Below are 26,126 nucleotides of genomic sequence, written 5' to 3'. Positions count from 1 at the left end.
TACAGGTACAGCTGCCTAAATCATCTGGTTTATAGTGGTTGGATTCTTTCTATGATAAGGCACCCAGTGGTCTAGAAAAAAATGAGAAAGTGCTTGTGTGCAGCCCCAAACAAGCACAAGGTTAAAGAAATGAGTGTTGCAGAGGAGGTTTTCAGGAGAGCCATGTGTGTTCTGTGACATCCCAGGTTTTTTTCTTCCCTGTGCTTCAGAGCCTTTTTCCTGGAGGGAGGTTTGATCTACCCTGGGACAGGGCAGAAGGAAAGGCAGCAGATGCCTCTGCTCTGCTCCTGGGAAAATATCACTGATTCACACTCCTGTGCAAGTGAAATCAGAACCTGCAGCTCTGAGTTACAGCCTGAATTTAGCAGCCACTGCACAGCACAGGCCCACAGCCCTGCTCCTGCTCAGGCAGCTTTTCCAAGGGATCTGCTCACTCCTCAGGTCCTTCAAATCCCTACCAGAGGATCCCTCCCCTCTACAGAGACAGCAGGATGGAGCTGAACAGAAACCAAAGCTGTGGTTTGCTCTCAGCCCAGGATTTATTTCTCAAGTTGTCCAGAGGTGATTGAGGATTGAAAAATGCTTTTTCCTCTGATGCTACTGGCAGGAAAAATACTGCAATGAATGGTCCTGCTTTTTGGGAGAGAGGTTTCTGAGAGCTGGGCTGAGCTCTAGGGCAGTGCTGGAGGAGTGGAGCAGCCTTGTGAGCACAGGGAGGGTTAATTCCCTGCTAACTCCCAGGTGCTGAGCTTATCCCCAGCTCCCTGACTTCCTCCATCAGGGACTCCAGGAACTGTTTGAAAAGAGACATTTAATGAAGAGAGGCATTTCTGAACCTAAACAGGAAAAAAGACAGGGACAACACATCTGGAGTGACTCCTGCTCTGCTTTTTTCCACTCTGCACAGGGGAGTCAGGATGAATTCCCCATGCTGGGGAAGGGAGCAGTGGTTTTCATGCCCAAAAATCCACTTTGCACTGGTGATGCTGGCTGGGGTTAAAGCCTGACAAACTTCAGGCTCATAAAAAGAGGCTGACAAAGCAAAGGAGAAAAAGAAAAGCTTTCAAGACTTTCAAGTGAGAAACAAAGCAGCAGTGTACAGAAATGCCTGGCTCTCCATTTGCCTGGAATCCCCAAGGCTGCTCTGCACTGGCAGGCTGCATGGCAATGCCTGATTAGCTTGCACTCTGTGTCCTCACTGTGCTGCAGGAGAGAAGGACAGGGCTGGCAGGGCTTGCAGCAGCTCCAGAAGTCCCAGCACTGCTGCAGTGAAGACCTGCCTGCATTTTGTACTATTTCTTTCCAGAGAGAACAAGATCTGCCTGATGATGGATGAATGCAGAGTCCCAGAAACAGGGAATTCATAACCTGGATGGCAAGTTTTGTATGGAATGAGCTGAATTTAAGGTAGGTTGACTCATTGCAGGGGTAATCTGCACAGTGGAAACTCACTGGAGCTTCAGAAAACTGCTGCCAGTGTGTTCAAGCAAAAAAAGAGGCTGGATGATGAAAGGAGCCCACCCAAAGCTGATCTGCAGATAGTCCCAGGCCAGGCTAACCCTCTGCCTGAGCACTGAAGTGCCACAGAAAGCTGAGACAGGCAGGTAGCAATGTGGGGATAAAAACAGAGCTTGTTTTGTTCTAAGGAAGGGGGCTGGCCTAACTTTTGTACAGCAAATTCCTTCCTGAGCTGATAAAAGCAGCAGATTAAATATCAAGCCCTCTCAGGGTACACTGTGCTGAAACCTGGGAGGTTTTGCCCAAAATCCCCCTGCAGAACTGCAGCTTCACAAACTGCACCAACCAGCCCTGCTTGCCAACTCTCACAGACAGAAGCTGCTGACACTTAAAACCTTCACTTTTTGTATTTCATCTCTCTTGCAAATGCTAAAGAAATGATCTGAGGCTGCAGAATGACACTGGTGCCTGCTCTCAGCCCAAAGGACAGGGAATATCTGGCTTTACTCTTCCCCTGTGTGTGCAGCTGAATGGCCTGTGAAAAGCTATCCTTCACTTCTCCACTATCACTTGATACAGCTTAAAATCTCCCTCTTCTTTCTCACAGTCACCTCCAGAGCAGCCTTCATCCTTTGTTCTCATCCAGCTGGATGCCAGGCCTGCAAGGAAACAAAAAGGAAAAAAACTTCTCAGTGAGCTGGGGAAACTTCAAAGCAAATTTACAACAGTTGCCTCTGTTCTGGGGGAGAAACACTGAAACCCAGGAGCTGTGATTTGGTGAGAAAGAGCAGAGTGAGCACCTGCTCCTCCTCTCCCTGAGCTAGCACAGAGTAATCCCAGCATGGAGAAAGGGAGAACACACCTGGTGCTCAGCTCCTCCACCTGAGATTCCAGGGGCAGCTGGGGCAGGGCTGCAGGGAGCTCCTCTCTGTCACTCACATGCAAGGGGAGGCTTGGCTGGGCTGCAGATTCAACCACAGAATGGGGTTTTAGTAAAACAGCAAATCAGTTTTGGCAGCACACTGAGTCAATATCAAGAAACACAGAATAAATATTCTCTCAAATAATATAATTAATCTCTTAAATAAATATTTAAGCTCCTAAATTCTATGTTATATCCATAACATACCATAAATAAATGACAGATTTATTTTAATTTCCTTCCAGCAAAGTGAAAATATGCTGAGTTTGCATTTCAGGGCTAAATATGTGCCCACATATGTAGGGAGGAAAACAGTGAATCCAAAATATTGAAGTGATACAAACAATCGGTGACAAACAGCTGAAAAAGATTAATTTGATGTTAATATTGTAATTCTGTTTCAGATTATGACAGCTGTTGCTTCCTGAGTGTCTGGGACAAAGCTTGCACATGGCACTCATTGAAACAACTTTTGTAAAGCACTTTGAACCTCAGCATCAACAAAATGTAGGTTAAATGTATTTCAAGGTGTACTTCAGATTAACTCAGTTCTAACTCAGGAATGCTTTCCTAAATAAAGGTCTACCCAAAACATGCAGCTCTGGTCATTAAAAAAAAAACAAAAAACCAAAAAAAACCTAAAAAAGTAAAAAACTTTTTTCAGGGTTATAGAGAAAATATAATTCAAATTTCCAACTGGAAGTGAAGAAGCAAAACCTGTGACCAGTTTTCACTACAGAGGAAGGAGGAGCAGAGGAGTGTTCAGGGAGCTCAGAAAAGAGGGCAGGAAATGAGCCAGCACTGCCTACCTGGAGCCAGGTAACATGAGGGAAGGATTTGCATGGTTCAGCTCTAAATAAATTACAAAAATAGGAAAAACTGCTAAATGAAGAAAACAACAGGCTGGAGCTGGCTGCAGTTCCAGGAACTGGGATTAGAGCTCCAGGACAGTGAACAGCCAGGCTGGCACTTCTGTTGTGCTCCTGCTGAAAATTGAAATTTCCTGTTTGTGCTTGTGGTGTCATGTTGGCACATTTCTGTATCCCTTTTCCCAATTCATATCCCTCATAATATCAAATATCTTCAAGTAAGTACATTTGGTATTAAAACACTAAATCCTCCTCGTGTGGAATTATCTGAAAGAACCTGGTTGGAGAGTATTGAACTCTGACAAAAACAAATGAGAAGAAAAGGCTGCATTGTATAACTAAAAAATGCTTTTGATCTTGAGGCTGTGCTTTACAGGGCTGAGGAAAACCTGCTGATACTTACCTATCCCTCCTCTGGGATTATTCTTTGATAATTTGGAATTTGGATAAAACAGGAAAAAAAGCACAGCAAATGAAAAGCCTGAATAATTTTAAAACACCACTGGGTTGTTTCCAGCCCCTTAGCACCATTATCTACTTCCCTTGAATTGAAGAGACCAGAAACATTAGATTAGCAATTAGATCAGCTCTCTCCAATTTTGCACTTTCAAAAAGAAAGGAAAATACTATGTTAATTAGCAGGTTCTCTAGTCTCTATTTTGTATTCAAGCTTTTCATTTCTTATTTCCTCAACTATTGGCATGAAAGCATTGAGACAACCTCCATGCTCTGCTGAAGAGGTGTAATGTAGACTTGGTGCTTGTACAAACTCCAGTTTTGGCACATCACAAAGCTCTCATCAAAGCAGGAGAGTGAAATAGATTGTTACCTACTCATCTCATGGATTTAGAGAGGATTTCTCCTTATTAGCTTTACTGGCAATCCTTTTCTACTTTTGCTTTCAGTCCTTAAGCAGAGGAGATTAATGAACTAAATATTTAGTAAGAAGGGATCTGTCACACTGGTGAAAACAGCTTCTTCCTCTGGCTAGGAAATGCCAGAGGAGAGTTACTACAACTTTACTACAGCACAACAAAGCTTGACCAAAAAGCCTCAGGACCTGGAGAGTTTGTCTCTCTTGGAGCTTGCAAGGGGAATCTTTGATAACAGAACACATCAACACTTCACCAAGTTGTATAAAAATCTGAGTGCCCAGAAACTGTTAAATTCTGTACAAAACAGCACCAGGATGCTCCCACACTATTGGGATCTAAATTTTTCTTCTCTCAGTTAATACAGGTGAGACAGGTAAGAATCAATGCTCATTAAAAAATACTTGAGAATGAGTCAGTGTGGGCTGGAGCCCCTTCCAAGGACACAGCAATGCTGCTCTAAGCAACAAATCCGTGTTTTACAGACAGGAGTAGGTTTGAAACACCCATTCAGCCCCATTCAGTATAAAGGTTCATCTGAAGGAACCTCTGATGAGCCCTGTGGTACTTCTGTCACCCTAACTCAGCCTGACACCACCTCAACATTTGCCAAATTGCAATTCCCCTCCCTGTTCATCTTCTGGCATTTGGAGTCCTTTTACTTTACAAAAATACACATAAAAAGGGAAACCACTGGAAAAATTTCCTTAAGAATATGTGCCATTTTATTGGTTTAGACATTTTACAGAATCAGAGTCCTTAAGCAATAAAAGGATCTGATCAGGGAAATAAAAATTTAACATCCACCATGAATTCTTCTTCTTTAACTACGCCAGGGAGGTTTTCATATTTATAGCAGGAGATTATCACATTCATGGGATAATAAATTACACCAGATCTAATTACTCCATCACCAGCAATAGTTTTTCATAGGCACTGACAGGCCTTAAATTGGGATGTGTCCTTTAATTCTGCTCTTAACCTTCAGCTGAATCCCTCAGGCACGAGTGCAAAGGGGCAACACAGAGCAGGGGAAACCTTTTTTCCCTGGAGTTACCCCATGGAAAACACACTGCAAAAATCCTTGTCCCACTCAGAGCTGTGGGAAAATCCTCTTCAAATTAGGAAGAGCCAGGATTTTTCCTCCTGCTTTGCTCCTGGGTCTGAGCAGGTCCCATCACCACAAGGTCAAGCACTGCTGGGTTTGGCAGGTGCAGCCTGAATGTTGTTGCTGTCTGTAAAGCCCAGAGGTGAAATAGGGGACATGGCTGTGGCTGAGGGTTCCCCCTCACCTTTTTTTTTCCCCAGGGCAGGTTTCTGTGCAGCTTTGCTGCTCCCTGGATCCACCTGCAGCTTTTCAAGCTGCTGTTCCAAGAAGTCACTCTGCTGCTGCCCTTCCTCAAGCTTCTTCTCAGCTTCCAAGAATTCGTTGCTGCTTTCACTCATCCTGACAGGCACAAAGAAAAGAAATAAATAAAAAGGAGTTCAGCTCATTTGTGTCATATCAGCCTTGGTACTGAATCCTGTTTCTTCCTGCAGAGCTCCCAAAAGAAGGGAAAGAATTTTCCATGCCTTTCCATCCAAAGGCAGAAACCCCAGTGAAATAGTATCAGGTGACATCTAAATATGCAAAAGAGAATTAACTAATGAGTACAGTTGGAAACAATGGGTTTCTTAATGCAGGTTGCTCAGATCCCTTAATTCTGGTTCCCTGTGTGATTTCAGCCCTCAGATGAGCTGGGAAGCTGCAGATTGCAGAGGAGAGATATTTTATTACAGGAATAATAAACTGCATTTTTTAGATACTCTGGAAAAGCTTGGAAGGCAAATAGTTTATAAAAACACAGTCTAACATTTGCATCAGTTATCTGAGGGGAAGAAAAGAAACTTGAAGCTGCTTTTAATAAACTTGGCCATTAGACATGACCATGGATGGGAGAGAGGGGAAAAGAAACATCACAAAAAGCAGATTGCCTCTCTCCATCCTGCATAAATTGTCAGAAAATTAACTGCAAAAATCTGATGTGCACCCACAGATGCTGCCAGTGGGGCAGTGACTGCCACAAGTGATTCCAAGGAGTTTAAAGCTAAAAGGAAACACAGATTGACTCACTGGATTGGACTGAGTAAGAGAATTTCCCTCCTGACCCCATGGGTGGAAGCTGGTTATTGTCTGAATCAAGAGACTTGATTAGTTTATTTCCCTTCTAGCTGGCATTAAAAAAAAAAAAAAAATTACAACTCTAATAAAATTATATCACTGGCTTAAAAATGTAGCTACAGGCAAGACTCGACCTCCTGTGGCAGTGAATTCCCAGCTGCTGATGTGCTCTGAGACATTTAATTCCTCTCAGTGGTTCTGCATTCACTAAACTTTCATTTGACCCTGGTGCTCCTCTGGCATCCACTTTACACAAAAAGTGAAGGAAAATGGCAAGATCTGTGGGATTTTTTTAATGGAATCATCTGCCAATAGGAATAATTTAAACTAAAATGCTGTAGAAAAATCCCATTTGTAACAAATCCCAGGGCTCCTCTCTTGATTTAAGCATCATCTGTGTTACCTGAGCTTTGTTACATCCCAGCAGTGGAGGGAAGAGAAGGAAAAGCTGATTTTTAAAAATAGATTCAAGTTGGAAATCTGACTGGTGCTATATTACCCTGAGGTCTTCCAAGAGTTATTGCACACAGCTTCACAAAATTTATGTTACCTGCTTGATGAATGTGTGATAACTGTGGAGCTGCTGAATCATCAGTTTATGGCACATTTTACAAGCAACTGTGCATTTCATTGACTCTGTTTTTCATTATCCCATATTGGTGGTGGCCACACTTCAGTTACTGCACAGCTCTATTAAAGTCACTGGGCTTACAAACATGAAAAAGATTTTTCCCAGCATGTATTTCCAGAATTTGGCTTTAAAAGCACCTTTTCCACCATTCTAAAAGAAAAATCTATTTTTTTTCTGACTGTGATTAATCATGCAGGACAAAAGTTATACAAGTGAGAATGATAACTGTGATAAATTAAAGCAAGTGAGCAAACAGAGCTTATTGTATTGACAAGCACACAGACAGGAATATATTTCCAATATTGGAATGCAGATTTGGGAATCAAATGACACATACTGGGGAAAAAAAGAGTAACTGAGAGGTGGCCAAAAACTTACTTTGCTTTCCCTTCTTTCTTAAAACATAGCTGGCTTTTAATCTCATCTTACATTGAACTGAATCATAAAAAATAAAATTAAAAAAAAATGCTGCTATGCCTCAGTTAAATCAAAATAAATTCATTTAGAAAAGGATACAATGAAAGTTTAAAAGAATGTGAAAAGCTTTGGAAGAGAATATTATAACAATAATTACAGTATTTACTACTGATGAATAATATTGCTGCCTCAATAAGGCCATGCATATATAAACACAGCAATTCTGGCTTTATCTAGGTGCAGCAAGCTGGAAGATGGCTCCATTTTTTTCTGCCCTTTGTTCTAAAAGAATAATAAAAAGAATGAATCATCAGGCAGGCAGGGAAATTGAGCAGAAAAAAAAAATGGAAAAGCCCCTATTTAAGGCAAGGATGGCAGTGTGTGATGCATCCAAGGATGCTGCTGTACCTTTGCTGCAGCACAGCCAGCATCTCCAGCAGCCTGTTCCTCTCCATTTCAGCAGCCTGGCACTCAGCCTTTTGCTCTGGGAGCTCTCTCTCCAGCATTGCCCAGCTCAAGCTGCCTGTGCCATCAAACCTGAGGAAAGCACAAGCACAGAGACTCTGTTGGCCACTTCTTAAATGCAAGAGATGAAATAAAGGCAGGATTTGAGCACTGTCTCCAACACACTGGTCTGAAGGTGAAGGCAGAGCTCCAGGCTGCAATAAAGAGAACAGAAATATTTGGGTATAAAGTCACAGGGAGCATCATTAGAAAGCTGGCTCCAGGATACTTCCCCTCCCCACCACCTCCAAAAACAAACTTTCACCTCTGATCAATTTATTATCCCTGACTCTCCTCCCACTGCTACTGCCAAAGTAAATGGAGATTGTATCTCCCAAGGGCTACACTAAACTATTAAATGCCCTGCTATTGATTTTCTCCCTCTGAAAGGCTTCAGGCAGCACTTGCACAATGGCTGTTCTTATGTCCAATGTGTGCTGAAAGGAAGGGGCAGTTTTCTCATGTATCCCATTATTATGTACTTCATTACTTCTCTGACCTCTCTGCATTCAGCAAGATCTTCTCTAGAACAAAAAAAAAAAAAAAACCAAAAAAAGCAGGAGAAATCTTGGTGGTTGGAAGAAAAAATGGGAAAGATTGGTGTCAAACAAGCAATCAATTATGAAATTAAGAGAGAAATCAGATGTTGGAGCTCTTGGACAGCTTCAGGTAGGAGGGGTGGTGCAAGAAGCTTTAATTACAGAAACAAGGCAGGCAGGCCAAGGATTTCCAGCAGCTTGCAGAGTACAACAGAGCACCTCCCTTGCTGATAATGAAGTTGAAATATTCACCTTTCAGATGGGATGGAATCCCTGAGGAGGAAAGGCTCTGTGGCTGCTGACTCCACGAGCATGTGGCCCATCGTGGACACTGTGCTGGGGAGAGGAAAGCTTCACATAGGGCAATCTTCCCAGAATTCCAGTCCTTTCCCAATGTCTGTGTTTTGTAGGGAAGAGTTCCCTCACCCCACACCTTCACCCAGCACTGGGAGAGGCAATCCCAGCTCTGTGCAGTTTGTTGGTGTTTGCACATCACAGATTGTCCAAGCCAAGTGACCCATGCTCTGCAACACAGTGCACAACTTGCATTTCCCAATGCCCTTTAAAAAGATATTTTACATAGCTTTATGAAATCTGCTTTGTGAAAACCCTCAGGAAGATCTGTCAGGTTCACTGTTGTAAGAGGAGGAACCAGCTGATAACACTGGAGTATCACATGGATGAGTTTTATGTATAATGACACGTGCTTGGGACATCCCATTTTCATGTGTGGTTATTTGGGACATCCCATTTCAGTGTGTGCTTGTTTGGGACATCCCCATTTCAGTGTGTGTTTGTTCCTTCAACATGAGTTCAGCTGCTCAAAGCAAATCCCTACAGACTTACCCCACATTTCTTTACTTTAGCTGTAGCTAACAAGAAAATAAAGCCTTAATATTGTGGAAGTGACAGATGTGCCTTCTAGGCTAGGAGTGGTTAATCCTAAAATCAAGTTAAGGCTGACACTGACAGCCTTGGCCCAGTCTAAAAATGCAGATTTTTACTAAAGGGTTTAGCATCTATTTATAGCGTTTTTCATTTCACCTTTTCTGATAGGAAAAGATGATTCACTACAGAGAGACAGAATTGAGAGTTCATCAGCATATTAAAGTTAATGGAAGGAGTGAGCCTTGCTGACCAAGTTATTAACAGCTCTCAGAGTTTTTCAGGATCATTCATTGCCCACCTGACACGTCAGCTCTTTCCAGGACAGAGCCCTTGGCCCTGTACACAAGCAATAATTTATGCACTGCACTTAGTGGTTTTCACAAAGCCATTACCCAGCTTTGGTTCCTGCTTACCATCAGCAGACATGGGTGGTAAAAAAAAAATAAAAAAAATAGATAAAATATAGGTTTGCTCCAGTACAGCACAACATCCTCTGCAGAGTTAGAAGGGAGAGAATTAAAACAAGCAGAAGGGTGCAGAAACTTTTCGAATTAAGGATGTTTTGACTTTAACTCAAAACCACAGAATTCTTCTTAAAGTTTATAGTAGACTCAGGGATACTCAGCTGATTTTAAAGCCAAATTTGGTGTCTAAAATAATGAGGTAGGAAATTACACAGAAGAGATTGGTTGTAACCTTACCTTGATGAAAAATTTCCCCCATCCCCATCAGACCAGTCTCAAACCCCCACTATCAATTAGACCATGAGCTCTTTAGCAACAAACTCAGCAGCAATTTAACAAGAAAGGATATAACTTGCTGTGGTGCCATGGTCCCTTTACACAGCCAGAGTGACCCAGAGTCACATCAGTGTAAACAGAAATCAGATTTATTGCTGCACTAAGATTAGTGTAATTTACACAGTCCTTAGTGAGGCTTTAAAGAGGGTGTTGGGTAAGAACAAATGATGTGGTGTGTTTTAACATTTCTGCATGGAAATCCTACTCAAAGAGCATTTATTGATTTGAATAATGCATCAGTGATTTAGTGCTTACCTAAAATGGCACTTTGCATTCATTCCTCACCCTGCTCACAGAAATCTGCTCCTCAGAAGCCTCGTGTCTCATAAGGGAAAAGACTCCCAGGCACTTAAGCTGACCACATAAACATTATCTGAGCTGCAGGAGGAGAAATAGCTGCACTACCCACCATGCCAAATCTAGTCATGTCTGCAAGTCTGAGCATCCTTCTCAGTTCCAGGACAAAAGTCCAAGAGATAATGTGATTAGAGATTCCCATATATTGCAAACAGGCTGCCACAGCTGTTGGCACAAAGCACTTGTGGTTTGATGAAACTCCCTGGGAAAACCAGGCTCCTGGATTATTCAAACAACTTGAAATATTGACTTTCTGCTCTTCTTACCAGGCAGCTTCTGTCCTTCCAGCCTTGCTGCTGTCTGATCCCTCAGGTAATCCTGAGTGCTCAGAGTGTGGTGGATGAGCAGCTCCTGACTTGTCCTATGGATGGGCAGATTTCTTCTGTTAATGGTGGAGCATGTTATAAAACCAACTACATAGTTCAGAGGAAAACAGCTGCACCAATGCCAAATCAGCAGCTTTTGATTACTGCTGCAAGCAAGCCAGAACTTTTGATTTACAGGACCTACTTGGGAGCTTGGCTGTCATTCCTATCCATTGCAGGATGCAAACAAAGCACAGGCCAGTAAAAAGGGCAGTTTCATATGAAATCAGAGTGCACCATCACTGCCAGCACAGCTGGTTTGTGTCCCTAAAACAAGTTTGATGCTGGGTTCAGTGCTCCAGCCCCCATTCCTGAGGTATCTGGCAGATCCACAACCTCACCATAACCCCAGGAGGGTTTTGGATTCATGGGAATGGGATGCTTAAATACTCTTTACAAATCCTGACTTGAGACAGCAGTAGCTGTACCTGCTGCTGTTGGTGTGACACATTTGTTTGCTTCCTCCTTCCAGCAGCCAAAGGTGCTGAACACTGAGGAGCCCCCAGGGCAGCCCCAAGTCCTGCTGTCAGTCAGGGACAGTCCTGACTGGGCCCACATGGGAAAGTGATTTGTATTTCTGTGTTTGCTGCTGCTGAAACAGCCTGAAGTTATGCACAAAGGAACTGAGGAGCTACAAAAGGGAATTCCTGCTTTATCATTCCATCAGGAAAGTCTGTCAGCAGGACAGAGATCACTGTCTGGAGGCAGCAACCATCTCAGATAACGAGGGACAAGGAAGTGGAAGAGCAGATCTCCAGTGATTACCAAGAGTGCTCCTCTAATTACTTTGTTCTGCTTACCCCAAGTGTGAGTTTCCCCAATCTCCCTCACCAGTGTTTGAAAATTTGCTTCTGGATCAACCACCATCTCCCTGATCTGGCCTATCAGGGTCTTCTGTTCCTGAATCTCATTGTTCAAGTGCTCCACCATCTGCTGAGACTCCTTGTTCTCATCCTCCTTCTGGCTCAGGCCCTTTAAGATCTCCTGCATTTGCTTCTGCTGGTTCTGGTAAAGGAGAAACAGGTGAGATCTTTATTTTGCACACAATGATTTTTTCAAATGCCCCCAAGACAAATATCCATTTAGGGATGGTAGGACAAGCCCCTGCCCTGCCAAGCCCATTCCTTGGTGGGAGCACACTGGTGTCACTGGTGCCACTTATGTAATTTGATTTATGTTGACCTGAGCAATGGTCAGATTCAAATTGCTGCCAGCTCTGCTGCTCAGTGTAGCAGAAAACAGAGCAAGAAAGGTTGGCCTTTGATAAAGAAGTGACTTTTTCCATAAATGGAATGAAACTCAAGATTTCAATGTGCTTTTTGTGGAATTACAACATGATCAGATTGTGTGATAGTGATATTAAAAGCTGAGGGTACTATGGGATGACAGATACAAAGCCAGGCTGCTTCACCAGTGGTTTTGGAGGTTTTTTTCCCACACTGACAAATCTAATACCTGTCAGGCCAACAATCTGCAAGTAAAGTGCTTTTGTGATAGAATGGATAAAAGAGATTAACCATCCCTTCCCAAATAAACTTGCATCTTTCTGTACTAATTTTAGTGGGAATACTCAGAAGAAGTGACAAGTGTTCTTTGGCTCCCCTAATCTGAGGGTCAGCACCCACAGTGCCTGGTGGGAGAAGGGTGAAGGCCAGCTGAGCTAAAACCTGCAGCAGCAGGGAAATCAGTTTGAAACTAGTTTGGAACTAGTGAGGAGCTAGATAAAGAAACACAGAATTAACCCTGCTAGGAGGTGGCATATTCTGTAATATATTTGCTATTTTAATTGAGTAAGGCTGTTTAGAACCATGGCAGGACCATGACAGCAGCCATTTATTTATTTCTCAGCATCTTTGATCCTGTGCTAAAATTCTTGGTTTTGAAGAGGCCAAATCCCCTCAGTTCCAGCTACTGCAAGTGAGTGTGAACACTTGTGGTTCAGCTTGTGTGTTGTGGGCTGTGCAAAAAAGTAAATGGAAGTTTATTACAGATAAAAGAATTCCTGCAGAATTGCAAGCATTCTAAGAAAAAATATGTACCAGTGGAGCTGAAAGCAGAGCAAAGAACACAAGCCAGCACCTTGGGTTAGGACTGAAACCCTTTCTCTATCTACTTCAATCCTTCTGCAAAATGTTTCTGCCAGTCCCTGCAGCTCAGGGCCACTGACTGTAACTGTCACACCTGGTGCTGTCTCACAGCCCTTATATGACCTGAAGGATTTCAGCTGACAAGGAAACCTCTGGCTGTCACAGTTGGATCCATCAGGCTCCTGTACACCCTAAGGTTGTGTGTGCCATGAAATGACATCATGTTTTATCACCTATAGAAACAGGGCTGGGGCCAACAGACACAGACTGTACCAGCAAGGCATCAATGAGCTCATCATCATGTTTCCCTTTCTGCAGCAAGGTTCCAATCTGTTCCTTCAGCATCTTCACTTCTCTACACAGTATTTGGTTCCTGGCTCTTGAAGCATCAAGCCTTTTTTTCAATTCCTCATGGTTTTTTTGGAGAGTGTTGTGTTGCTCAGTGAGTTTCTGCAGTGATGGAAAGGGAAATGAAAATTATAACTCAACACCAAGTCCCAGGTGCTGTAGTGAGCAGAAAGAATCACACATTACCTGGCAGAATCTAAAAAATGGGGCTGGAATACTGAATTACTCCTAAGGAAGTAGAAATTATAAATGCTACTTGCTGCCTGCTTGCCAGCATCCAAAAAGGGTCTGTCTGCTCAGGAACCCAGGTGGTCTGGGTTCATTCTCCATTATTCAGGATTCTGATTCTCCATTATTCTGTTCAAATGGAGAAGCCCAGAGCCCTACAGACACAGGAGGTGTGAGGGGATGTCTGTATTTCAGATGAAGAGTGCACACCTGGCCAAGGGGTGAGAGGGGTGCTAAGGAGTTTGGGTGCAGCAGCAGCAGGGCTTGGCTGTGAAGTGGGGCAGAGCTTCCTCCAGCAGATTGGGTTTGTGAAATGGTTTTAGGTAGGGTGTAACACACCCTGAAGGCAGGACAAGTCATTACACACTGCTCCACACCCTAAGAGGACTCTGTCAGTTCACAGGATTTTACCTCCAAAGATTCCTTCTTTTCTTTTTCCAAGCTGCGAATCTTCAGCAAGTTTTTCTCTTGGACTGACAACTTCCTTGGATCAGCAAATTCCAAGAATCCCTCATCTGTCTCAAGCAGTGAAGTTCTGATCTTGTTTTGACTCAATTTATGCTCCAGCTCTTGAACCTATGGCACAATAATGACAACTCACCTAGAGTTTTACTGGGGTGCAGAGCAAAAAAGACAGCTCAGATTATTTATTGATACTGTCACTGTTAACTAACACAGAGCAGTGTTTGGTCTTTCAAACTGAGATTTAGCTGCTAATAAACATGCAGATTTGAGGGCATCTGTGCAGGAAGGAGATCTGGGACACATGGGAGATCTGTGCCTTTGTGGAGCCACATGTGGAGGCCAGACAGGCACTCCAGAGCATTTGGAATTGCTCTTGTGTGAATCCAAGTGAACTCAGCTCATCACCTGCTCACTGCAGGCTGATTTCACAGTCAGTGGAAGGAACTGGGCACTGCCACAGCTCAGTTCTTCTGCCCTGCTTTGGAGGAACCTGCCTCACTTTTGATCCAGTGACTGCATTTACAAGATCCCCACTGACAACAGAAGGGGCCTGAGGAGTGTGGATCAGAAATAAATTTACACATTAGAGCAGAGAACAGTAGGAGCAGTGTTCAGATGAACCCCAGGCAGGGGATATAACAGGGGGAAATGGAATTTGCTCAAGGGAAAGCAGAGGTTAAAAATGTCAGTCAATCAGAGTGCAAAAAGTCAGTTTGATGGCATATAATTGAATAGCAGAAAAATGGGAAAATTACATGTCAAATTGCCTGAGAGAAGTTTTATTTAGATGCAGACAAAACTGCCTCTCTGCCTCCAGCTGACATTTCAGCTAAACTCTGCCCTTCAGAAGACTCAAGAGTTAAAGATTTTACTGAAGCTCCTGAGGGAACAACTTGAAAACCTGATCTGGCCTCAATTCTTCCCATCTGACTCCAAGAACTGAACAAAGGTGTCTAAGTCAGAGCACAGACACTGACAGGGCTCCTTCTGTTCTCAGTGGAGAGAGGCACCTTCAAAACACCCTGGGACTTGAACTAGGCTGCCACAGCTCTCCAAGGTCACTGAACTCCTTCCTTTGCCACAGATGTGAAAGATTCCCAGCTGAGACACCAAAGCTTGCACTGCTGCCACAGAGTCATTAACATGGTGTGCACACAACACCACAGAAGTGTTAAGAATTAATGAAGAGCTAACAGTACTTTTACCTTAAATTGAGGTGATATCTCTGCTTAGAAAGAGAATTCCAGCTGAAATGGCAGCATGCAGGGTCAGAACTCACCCTGGTTTGGAGAAGAAGAATTTGCTGAGCTCGTCCACGCCAGCTGCCAGAATGGGTCAACAGACTCTGGATATTCACATCTTCCCCAACTTCTTTGGCTAAAACCTGGGAAAAAAGATTAACATCAACAATAAGGATTAAAAGGAGTTGCTGGGCAAGGGGAAGAAAAGCTGCTCCCTCTAACAGGGAACACAAGTAGTTTTCAATATACACAATTATTTTTGACATGATGAATATTTACCTGTAACTATAAGAGATATTGTTTTCATACATACCAGGAATTGAGCCAATCTCCCTTGCAAAATTCTGACACAGCTAAACTTAGTATGAAGAGCATTTAAATTATTTATAAAAAGGTCAGCAGAGTTCTATTTTTAGGACCATATTCTCTGCTCTGATCTGCATTGCAGGTCTCCTACACAAAGTAGGGAAACCAGAGAGAATCAGAGCACATAATAACACTTAAATCCATCATGAATGAGAGGAAAAGGTTATTCTGGATGTCATTCCAACAAAGTCTTTAAACACAAGCTTTAGTACAACCATGGCCTTTAATCCAATTGATTCCCATGGGACTGGAACCTGCATTAAAAGTAAATACATAATTAAATGTATAAGAAAGGAGGAATGAACCTGGATGTACAGCACAAACAGTTCTGCTGATCTGGGACTTTAAAACTCAAAAGGATTTGTGTCCATTGGACAGTGGGAATGCTGGACACAGTGGGGAAAAACACAAGATCCCTGTGTCCAGGAGCATAATTTCAATTCCAACCCCTCCCCTCGTGTCTTCCTCACCTCCCTGCTCCACTGGAATAGTTCTTGGGGGCCAAGCAAAGGCCAAAAGCCTCTCATTTCCCAAGACTGAACCTCCTGCAGGGGTCCCAGCCCCAGCCTGCTCCCTGCAGTGGTACCTTTTGGGTCAGCTTCAGTTCCTGTTTCACATTCTGGAGCTGGTTCCTATATTCTGTCACTTTTATGTTGGCTGTGCTCAATTTTTCTTGCAGTGCTTTCACCTCTGGACTTTCAGCCTTTGAGGAGAGGAATGTACTTGGTGAGAACAGAACCCTCAGGGAAAAAACTGAAGTGATTAAGATTCATGGATCCATCAGGATCACTGAATTATTTTTTCCAGACCTAATTTTTAGGGCATATAGAGGAAGTACAGGGGAATTTGATCCCAAAATTGGCGACAGGGATACAATCCTTGTTCTACAAAAGAGCTGAGTATCAGCTGCTGATTTCCTCATTTCAATTACAATTCCTACCAAGTTTCCTTGCAGCATTTTCAGAGTTGATTCCTTGATTCCTGCAGCATCACCCCCAAGGGAATGGATTTGGTCTGTGGCTGCCTGTAGCTGGAAAAGAACCCACTGTTAGTGTAGAATGGATGCAGAGAACAGCACCACACCATGGAGTATGAATTAACAAAAAAATATAACTTGGATGTTTATGTTCTCTAAAAATCAAAAAAAACCCCTTAATTTTCCCTTGTTTTTCAACACAATTGGTAGGAAAGCATAATTATTTTTTTCTGAAATGCTTCCCAAAGAATCATGTTATATTTTGCTGTGAAATAACTTCAGAAGATGTCTCTGACTTGCCAAGATGGGATCAAATTTTAGGTCTGGAGACTTCTAAGGCATTTTATCACCAAAAGTACCTCAAATTAATGTTTCTATACATAAATCCTAAACCTGTTCAGCCCCAATTATTTCATAAAAAGCAAATAGTTCTGCTCAGCAGAGGAATGTAAGAGAAATCAACCTCACACCCTATAACTGAGATTTAATGGTGTAAAGCTCTTTTGCTTTAACTGGGAGCTCTAAAGCAGCATTTTTTAACCCATGAAGAATAAATCCACAGCAAAGGAAAACAGAAATACAACCTCTCTGAATCATACCCTATGTTGCTGCTGCAAAGATTTCTAAATGGATGAGAGGGCAGGAATCTGGGGATGGAAAAGCCAGGAAGTGTTGCTTTAAAAGTTTGAGACTTGATTCTTTGAGGTGAGTGGGAAATCTTGTTTATTTGAATTAATTAAAGGTTTTAAGGATAACTCCTCTATTAAAGGGGCATCTGGGGAAAAATTAACTCAGAGGCAGCTCTAATTTCACCCCTTCTCATGGCTTAGGGCCACTCTTTCTACTCAGTTCATAAAGTTTTGTAGTCAATGGACTGAGAATGAGGAATTTCAGCTGGAGCTGGCAGCTGCTGGCTCAAGTTCTGAGAAAATTTTCTGCAAACATTCCTTTGCTTACATGGCCCCCCCCTTTGCCAAGTGATTGTTCAGTGGTCACACCATCCAATCTGTTTGGGGGAACATAATCATGGTAAAATACTTCTGATTTACAGATTTTTTCAGTTTTCATGCAAAAAAAGAGCTAAAAATATGTAAAATGACAGTGTTTTCTATCTATTTTTGATAGATGCCTCCTAGTGTTATAAATGGCTTTCATTTTACACATCATTTACATCTTAGTCTTCTTTCTGAAATGTCTGTGCTCTTTTCTTTTTAGGTTAAAATCTGAGAATATTTCAAATTTCTGTTTGAATAAAGGTCATTACACTTCTGCAGTAGGGGAGCAGAACCAAGTTGATTTTTCCTTAAATTATTCATGAATTTCTCCACTACTTGTGTGATTTTGTAGGTTCCCAAACTACACCTAATACTTGTTTGCCAACCTGCCAACTGTTTGACAAGACCCCTCTGACCAGAACACTGTGGATTTATGCAGGAGTTCTCCAAAATTTAATTTAATCCATGACTTCTTGATCTTTCAGGTAGCTGGGGTGCAATTCAGGTAGATGCATGGCTCATGATAATAAGTGATGGTGAAAGACTGAGTCAAAATCCATCTCTCAGTATTATTGATTCATTTAACTGATATCTTCCAAGAAAGCAAAGTTCAGGAAAAAAAAAATTAAAATGGTATTAAAAAAAATATCACCAATACTGTGTAAGGAAGAGGAACAGTAGTCAAAGGACAAAGCAAATATTGACATCAGGACATCTTATTTTCAATTCAGCAACCCCTGAGTAAAATTTCTTCTGTGAAAGGTTGGCAAAAAGTCACAGTAAACCAGAAAATTTAATCTGCCTGAGTGAAGATTTGCTGTCTTGTATGATATAGTTTGGTGTTGTCTCAGTTCTGTAAGTACCTATTCCAAAAAACAGCTTTCATTACAGGGATGACAAAGCTTAGAAGAATAAAGAACTAATTACTGACTGGTACTAACAAGGTGAGAATATAAGACAAAGGTGTGAAATTTGCTTCTCCTCACAAAAAAAAAAAAAAAATAATATGAGAAATAGCATTGACAAACTGGTAGAAAAACCTCTGTGCTTCTATAAATAAACATTCCTAATTGCTGTTTAATAAATCCTTGGCTCATTATAACTTGGGGATATCTTTTCCTAGCTCCTCCTGCCTGCAGAAGTGAAACAACTGAGGGAACACATCATGGACAGAAATGACCACAACCCAAAGCAAACATGGATTTAAGAGCAAATTCAACATGGGACCATGAATCAAACCCATTTTCTATCCCAAAGGCTGGATTTCCATGGGTTAGGGTTTAAAAAAAAACCAAGAAAAACTGCTCACTTCTCTCTCCAGCTCCTTGACTTTGTGGTTCAGCTGCTTCACTCTGGCTCTCTCACTCTCAAACTCAGCAGTCACCTCACGGTTTTTTTTGGCCAACTCAACTATTTTGGTGGCTGCCACGTCTCCAGCTAAGCCAGACACCCCTGCAAAGAGCACATGAAAGCAGAGGGCACATCTTACAGGCAGGATTCAGAACAGACCATGCTTTTGTTCTCTGTCACAATTCTGTACTTTCATTGTCCCATCCCTTCCTCCCAGAGCTGTGCCAGGCACTTAAATGAACAAGTGAGGGAAGAGATGCCAGAGGTGCCAGCTGGATGGGCTGGTCCTTTGATTCAGCAGCTCACCACAGCCACAGTTCACACTGTGACAACTGCCATGTGTCACAAGGCCACAACAGGGGCTGTACCAACATTATCACCTAGAGAGGGCAGTGGTGTTTCCTGCTCACTGCTGGGAACAGGATTTTTTTGGCATTATCACAGAAAAATGCAACACTCTGCTTTGCTTGGTTGTTTACTACTGGAGGAGTTGCTGGAACAGAGGTGTGAACATTTCTAGACATCAGTCCTCAAAGGTCAGGCACAATATTACAGTTGGGTCCTGGACAAGGTCCAGGAAATTTCATTGTGCCTATTTATAACTCCCTTGGGATTACACAGGGAGCTTTGCTTGATGACTCTTTTAATTGCTTTTTTAAAAAAGAACATCACTGGCTCCCTCATCAGGGAGGGTTTGATTAGTGCCACAAACAAAGCAAACCCCAGGCCTGGCTGTTGTGTCACCTGGCTCAGGTGAAGGAAAGCTCTTGTACAAAATCAATGTCATGGCAAAAAATGTCAACAGGAACTTCCAGCTCAGCAAGGAACATGAGCCTGCAACAACAAACCCTTGGTGTGAAGGCTGAACTTGGCTGCTGCCATTCCTCTTAACTCTTTCATCCTCTCAGAGCTCTGCAGTAATCATTTTTTTCTGATATCTATGGACAGGGGTGAATGCTGAGCTCCATATAACCCCAGAGACATTAGAAGAGCTACACAGAATACAGCTGAGAACAGAAGTTTTTCCTATACCACTATTTAAAAAACTAGTAAAGAACAAAATTTATCGTCTTAAAGGAATTTATCTTAAAAGCATTTCAAATGCCTTTTAAAAACCATTTATAACCAATCCATTATTTTTAAAAGCATTTCCATTGTTCTAACTCCTTGGTGTGGATTGTGTCACCCCTCCCACCTAGGAGCTACTTTTACCTCAGTTTTCAGGATAAATAATGGCTGCAGAGAATCACAGTAAACACTAAATTAACCAAAGCTTCCATGTTAAATTGATGGTCTTAATGCATTGCACACACTCAACCAAGGCTTTTCATTCCCAAGCTATGTGGGGATTGCCACAATGCAGACAGGAAAAACAGAGGCAAGGCATTGCAGAGAAGCTGCAAGAGCACATCTAGCTCCTGGTCCTGACCAGGAAGAGTTTATCACCTCTCCTACACCCAAATTACAGCTGCTTTTCAAGGATTAAGGTGTAACTTCATGTCACTTAGTTCTCCTGGTTGCTGGTTTCCCCCTTCTCTTCAAGCCTGGTCAGCACTGCTGTCCTGACCAACAGTGGCACCCAGTGGAAGAGGTGAAGCCTGCACAGCTCAGTTTTTAAAAGACACCAATATCACTTCAGAAGCTGAATTTTGCTTTCATCCAGCATCTTGCCAGTGCCCTGTTCAGACAGAAAAAAGGAGCCTGAACAAGGAATTTAACCCTACAGAGCAGAGAAAGTTGCATGCAGCTCTTAGGCACTACGAGGAAGCTTTCCAAAATATTATTTCTATTGAACATCATTATTTTTATGCCAATAATAGCAAGTTTACAGTTCTGTGAGGAACAGAAACCACAGTGTACTCAGGGACATATTTTTGTCATCAGTAACAAGCAAACCAACATGGTGAGAATATGAAATTATTGTGTTTACCTGACAGAGCCAACCTCTCCTCCTGCACTCTTTTCTGGAGCTGCTTTATCTCAAAATCTTTCTCTGACACCAGTTTGTAGAGCCTGCAGTTCTCATCTCGGACCTCTCTGAGCTGATTCTGCAGCTGCTCATTCTCAGCCTCAAGCAAACTGGGGAAAAAAAATAAACCACAATGGCAAATAATGTACAAATAATGTATAAATAGGTGCTCCCAGAAATAAAATAACAACTGCATGATAGATGGGCTGAGCTTACCAGGAGTTAGTTTATTGAATTAGGCAGAATATCCAAAACCTCAGATAAGAACATAACCTGATTATCTGATTTATTGAGTTAATATCTTATTTGAAAAAAAAAAATCTGCACTTTTTTGAGCTGTCTGGGGCAAAACATCATAGAGCAGGTATACTGAGGTTACCAAATGGTGTCATCTCAGTGTTACTTACCTGGTTCTTCAGAAGAAAGCAGGCAGCATTCAGCACGTGTGGGACATTCAGGCTTTCTTTTCTATACTTGACAAAGCCAAGAGAAGCCAACAGAGCATCAACTACAAAGCTGCCCCTGGGGTCTCTTAAAAATCAATGTTTTAGAGCAATTCATAAAAAACCAATTTCCCGTGTCCTCAGCTGATTCTCTTGGAATCCCATGAGCATCTGTTTGTATTGTTAATGGTGCCTTTTGGAATTCTTTTAGAAACAGAATATAAAAAAAAAACCCTCTGAATGGGAAGAAATAGCCCTGCTTCTCCTTTTCTTCAGGACATTTAGCAACATTTAAAGGTTTCATCTCTCTAAGACATCCAGAGAATTAATAACTTTAATCTCTTTACTGCCCTGATGTGACAGGTCCTTCAAATATAAAATCCAAGAACTGTGGCCCCAGGGGCTCAATTCAATTGTGGGAATTCAGAATTATCTGAGCTCCCTGATACAGGGTCCTTGAGAAGACTTGGGAATCAATACAATTAACCACACACAGGTGACATTTGGGCTGCCACCTCACCCCAGCTGCTGCTGCTGGAAGATGAAGGTCTCCAGGGCCCTGTGATTCCCATGTGGAAGTTCCTGATTATCTACAGCATCTCAGATATCCAGACACTTAAATCAGCAGGATGAATTGACTCTTAGATTCTTATTTTCTACAGGGTAACCCAAAATGTTTGCACTTTGAATAAGCCCAGTTGTTACAATGTGTACCTGGAGACACAGCCAAGCCAGATGTCTCAATAATCATCTCAATTTTTTACTCCAAAGTTTTAGCAAGCTCTTAGCACCCATTAGAGTTGAGAGCTTTTAAATGCACCCTCCATATGCCCATGTCAGAATAAATAATCCCTTAAGGCACTGCCTTAAACAGCACAGCCAGTTTAGGAGAGGATTCACAATGCATAATTAAGAAATGCACTTGTGTTTCAAAGCTGCAAATCAAAGGGAGATCAAAGGCAGCTGTTCACAAAGGAGAAGAAAGCAAGGAGCAAAGTGAGCAGAGCAGAGGCAGAACTGAGTTATTCCCACATGAACCACTCAGAGGAGAGAGCAACAAAAGCAAAAGGTGCCTCTTTTCACTCTCCTTCAAGGAATCACAGCCAGGTGGAGCTTATGAGCAGGGATCTGACTGGAATTCAAGTGGTTTCCCAAATTGCATGCCTTGTTCAGGCCAAAAAAAGTAAGGAATTTAACTTCTGTCAAATTGTGTCTTTCCCAATTCTTTTTAGAGATTCTCCACAGGATGGGGAGAGTCACTTAGGTACATTCAAGTACACCAAACAGAGAAGGGAGGATAAAGTTACAGAGAGAGCATAACAGAAAGGCAGAAATATCACCTTAACACTTGTCTAAACAAGATTTGGGATTAGGATGGGAAGAAGGAAAAAAGAATTCCCAAGGTTCGGAGGAAGGGAAACTTCAGAGAGGAGAATGTTTTCCAATTGTTGCTATAAACAAGAGTGAGAAGCTGAAATCACTGCCACTGCAGGCCATGTGGAGTCCTGTGATCCTGGAACAGCCCTCTGATGTGCTGTCATGGGAATAGTGCAGAGAACATCCTGGTGAATCCCTTCCAGAAACAAATCCTGCCTGGATTTGATCACCCACAATCACTCCTCTGCTGAATGTACACAGGCAAAGGACAGTCCAGATATATCTGCCACACCTGCCATGTTAAATGGGGACTTTTGACAGTCAATGACACAGAAACAGAGGTAAATAAAAAAATCTGGGATTACTCAGGCCTAAACTCTAAATAGCAGAGAACTACTGGACTTTCCTGTACTCTGCCCATGATGTGCCACAGGAGCACCTAAATCCCCTTTCCTCTGCCAAACATCTGGACTATGGGAATCTGCCTCACAAATTTTTTTTAAATCAGATTTCCATTATAATATTCCACAGATTATCAGGAAAAAAATGTTGAAGGGAAGAGGACAGCTGGTAGATGTGAGATTGGGGGCTTAACTTGGCAAATCAGACAGCTCTGGTGAGGCATCAGTGTGTGAAGGAATTTCTTCACCCCTACCACAGAGAAAAGTCCTGAACAGCCAGCACTTCAGACACCTTCAGGGTGTGTCCAACATCCAACCCCAGACCTGTTCTAGCCAGGAAAAGAAGTATTAGGAAAAGGTGACTATATCCTGGGAGGAAAAGAAATTATCTGCCCTGGGGCTTTAAATATCTGCTCTAGTAGTCAGCTCAAAAGGAAAAAACAAGATTAAGGGAGATCCATACAAAAATGCCCAATGTCCTGGTAATCTTGTAGTCCACCAAATCAGGATATATTGCAAAGAAATCCCAGGGAACACTCTTGTGCACTGCAGGCCTTTGGCTCACTCCCATTAACTCCCATAGCATATTAGCCTTTGCCTCTGTCCATCTTTGGAAATTATTCATGTAAGGAATCTATTTGCTTAAAGCTAGGCAGGAATTAACCAGCAATTCAGAGGAGGGCAGTGACCCCAAAAGGTTGCACCTGGCTACCCCTTCATTTGTAAAATAGTGCTATTAAAGAGCACAGCACAAAGCCCTGAGGATAATTAGGGGATTATATTAAGGGAGACTCTCCTCAGGATAATGAAAGCCCAGTGTGTGAAGACAGAAAGTGTCCTGTTAAATTAATAATATTTTGTTTCATGAGATCATAAGCAAGATATACTCCAAGTGATCTCCTGAAGGAATGGTGCTGCCAGGCTTTTTACCTTTTGCTGGCATCTTCCTTTACAGGAGGTCCTTTTTTAAACAGGTTTAGATCACTCAGGGCTTTTACAGCCTCCTTTGTGCTGCCTGTGTTCTTCTGGCTGTTCTGCTTTTCCTTCTTCCTCTCCATCAAATTCTGCAGCCGCCTTTGCTGTTGCTCCTGATAAGCCTTAAACTGGCTTTTGAAATCTTCATTCACTTTTACCTCTGGCTCCATTGTTTACTAAAAGCATAACAAGAGGAAAATTAAAAGTTGACAGAGAGCAGAGATCAGCACTGCTCTGAAAAACATCCCCTTCTGGCAGCTGCTCTGCAGATTTTCCTCCATAATCTCTACCAGCCTTCCTCCACCTCCTCCTCCTCCCCAGCCCCAAGACTTTGCTTCAAGCCATAAATGGCTTTTAAACAGCCCTTTAAAAAAATAATAGTCAGGTCTTTTTCACTCCAGAATTTAAAAAGCAATGTTTCCAAATGTTCTTAAACAGATCTGTTTAAATAAACATTTTAGCAGAGGAGAAATCCAAGGTCACACTGGCTAAAAGGAGCATCCAGCCTCCCTGCCCACGTCCAGGAAAGCTGCAAATCCCCCCATTTTTGGCTTAAGGGGGGACTGAGAGAGGCAGAAAAATAATATTTTTTCCTTATGCTCCCTTTGGGCAAGACAAAAGTGTGGCTTAGACCTTTCCCCCAAATTTCTAATCACTGAGTGATAACATTACATAACTAAGTAATAATGTATTAATTATTAAGTATATTTAATTATAAAAATAAGTTATCAATAGATTATAAATAATAATATTGCTACCCAAACATTTTCTTAGGATGACTAAAGACAGTTTTCTGATAAGCTGCAGCCTGTTTCTCCTTCTCTTTGACATTTTTTTGTCAGCAAAAAAACCCCTACTGCACCTTTGGTCTAGGAAAACCAAGACAAATACCTTCAAAGGCACACCCTGCAGTGAGTAATTAACACAGGGCCTTTCCCACACTTATGGAAATCAATTATCCTGATTAATTCACCAAAATGCAGCATGTCCCTTTGTGTGCCTTATGGACAGAGTCACCTGGACAAGGTGCACTGAGGATTGACAAGTGCAAAGAGCAGAGTCTGGTGCCTCTGCACAGCCCACAGAGCATAAGGGATCAAAGAATTACTGAATCAGTGAGGCTGGAAAAGCAATTTTAATTGATTAAACTTGATTCTGAGACGTGGAAAAAGCCTGCAGAGATAAGGAGTCCATTCTATTTATTAGGCAAAGTGGATATAGAATTCAGATAGTTTTTCTGGTTTCAGTAATCTGTGGGTTGATAACTAAATTTATAATTAGATTGGACCTCTTGACAGCTTTAGCCACTAAAGATAGCAAAGATGAGCAAGAGCATCTTCAAACAGTAGTTGTCTCTGTTGTGAAAAGATCCCAGAATTCTTAGTAGAATAATTATTTTAGGTCTTAAATTATCTTCATGGATTTTCTCAGAATTTTTCTTTCTTAGACAGCATTAGTGATTAATTTATTAATTTATAACTTTTTGAGTTATTTACTCATCTATAGGCCAGAAATGTGCATGGTGCTCAAGAAGCAGCTGAATTCCACAAAGCTCCAATAGAAAAAAAACCTCTCAGACCTTCAAATCCAACCATTTACCCAGCACCACCAAACCTTGTCCCCAAGTGCCACATCCACTTGGGATTTGAAAATTTCCAGGGATGAAAAGCCTTTTCCAATGTCCAACCACCCTTTGGGTTGTTAAAAATGACAATGTAATATTGCCTTTTGCATTTATGAATTAACCTATGCATGCTAATATTGACTATGGTGTTTTTTGGGTTTTTTCAATTAGTTTTAACTGTGGTTTGTAATTTTTGCAGATGGTTGGTGTTGGTAATTGGTATATTAGTAGTAGGTGTTTTGTACTGAGTGTTATTTAACTAAGCAGGTAGTTTATTTATTTATTTATTTAATTTATTTATTACAGAGATGTGTTATTAGCTTATATTACCCTTAAAGAAAACTGTATCTTAAAAACTATTCTAACACTACACATACAGTATCCACTTTACTATTTGAGAAAAGTCAATACCATAATATGCATTTATAACAAACACAAAATGTTTAGAATGCTTCTATGTGACTGAAAGGATGGTGAGAAATAATTCTGTTGGTTCCC

General features: G+C 41.9%; 1 protein-coding gene across 1 annotated transcript; it reads right to left on the bottom strand.

The window, feature by feature from the left end:
* Positions 1-1,939: 1,939 nt before the first annotated feature.
* Positions 1,940-24,199, bottom strand: CCDC13 (coiled-coil domain containing 13). Its single transcript, XM_079300664.1, is given in 17 exon segments — positions 1,940-2,048; positions 2,051-2,089; positions 2,092-2,117; positions 2,321-2,420; positions 5,414-5,568; positions 7,739-7,867; positions 8,626-8,709; positions 10,685-10,779; positions 11,615-11,788; positions 13,144-13,320; positions 13,858-14,022; positions 15,191-15,295; positions 16,105-16,221; positions 16,459-16,548; positions 18,799-18,941; positions 20,770-20,918; positions 23,960-24,199. Coding segments are annotated over 17 exon segments (2,001 nt in total). The 5' UTR covers positions 24,175-24,199; the 3' UTR covers positions 1,940-2,010.
* Between the last annotated feature and the right edge of the window lie 1,927 nt (positions 24,200-26,126).

Source organism: Erithacus rubecula (assembly GCF_903797595.1).
Source record: "Erithacus rubecula genome assembly, chromosome: 3".
In the NCBI taxonomy this organism is placed as follows: domain Eukaryota; kingdom Metazoa; phylum Chordata; class Aves; order Passeriformes; family Muscicapidae; genus Erithacus; species Erithacus rubecula.
The sequence above is the reverse complement of the archived record's forward strand: the minus strand, read 5'-3'. Positions and strand labels throughout refer to the sequence as shown.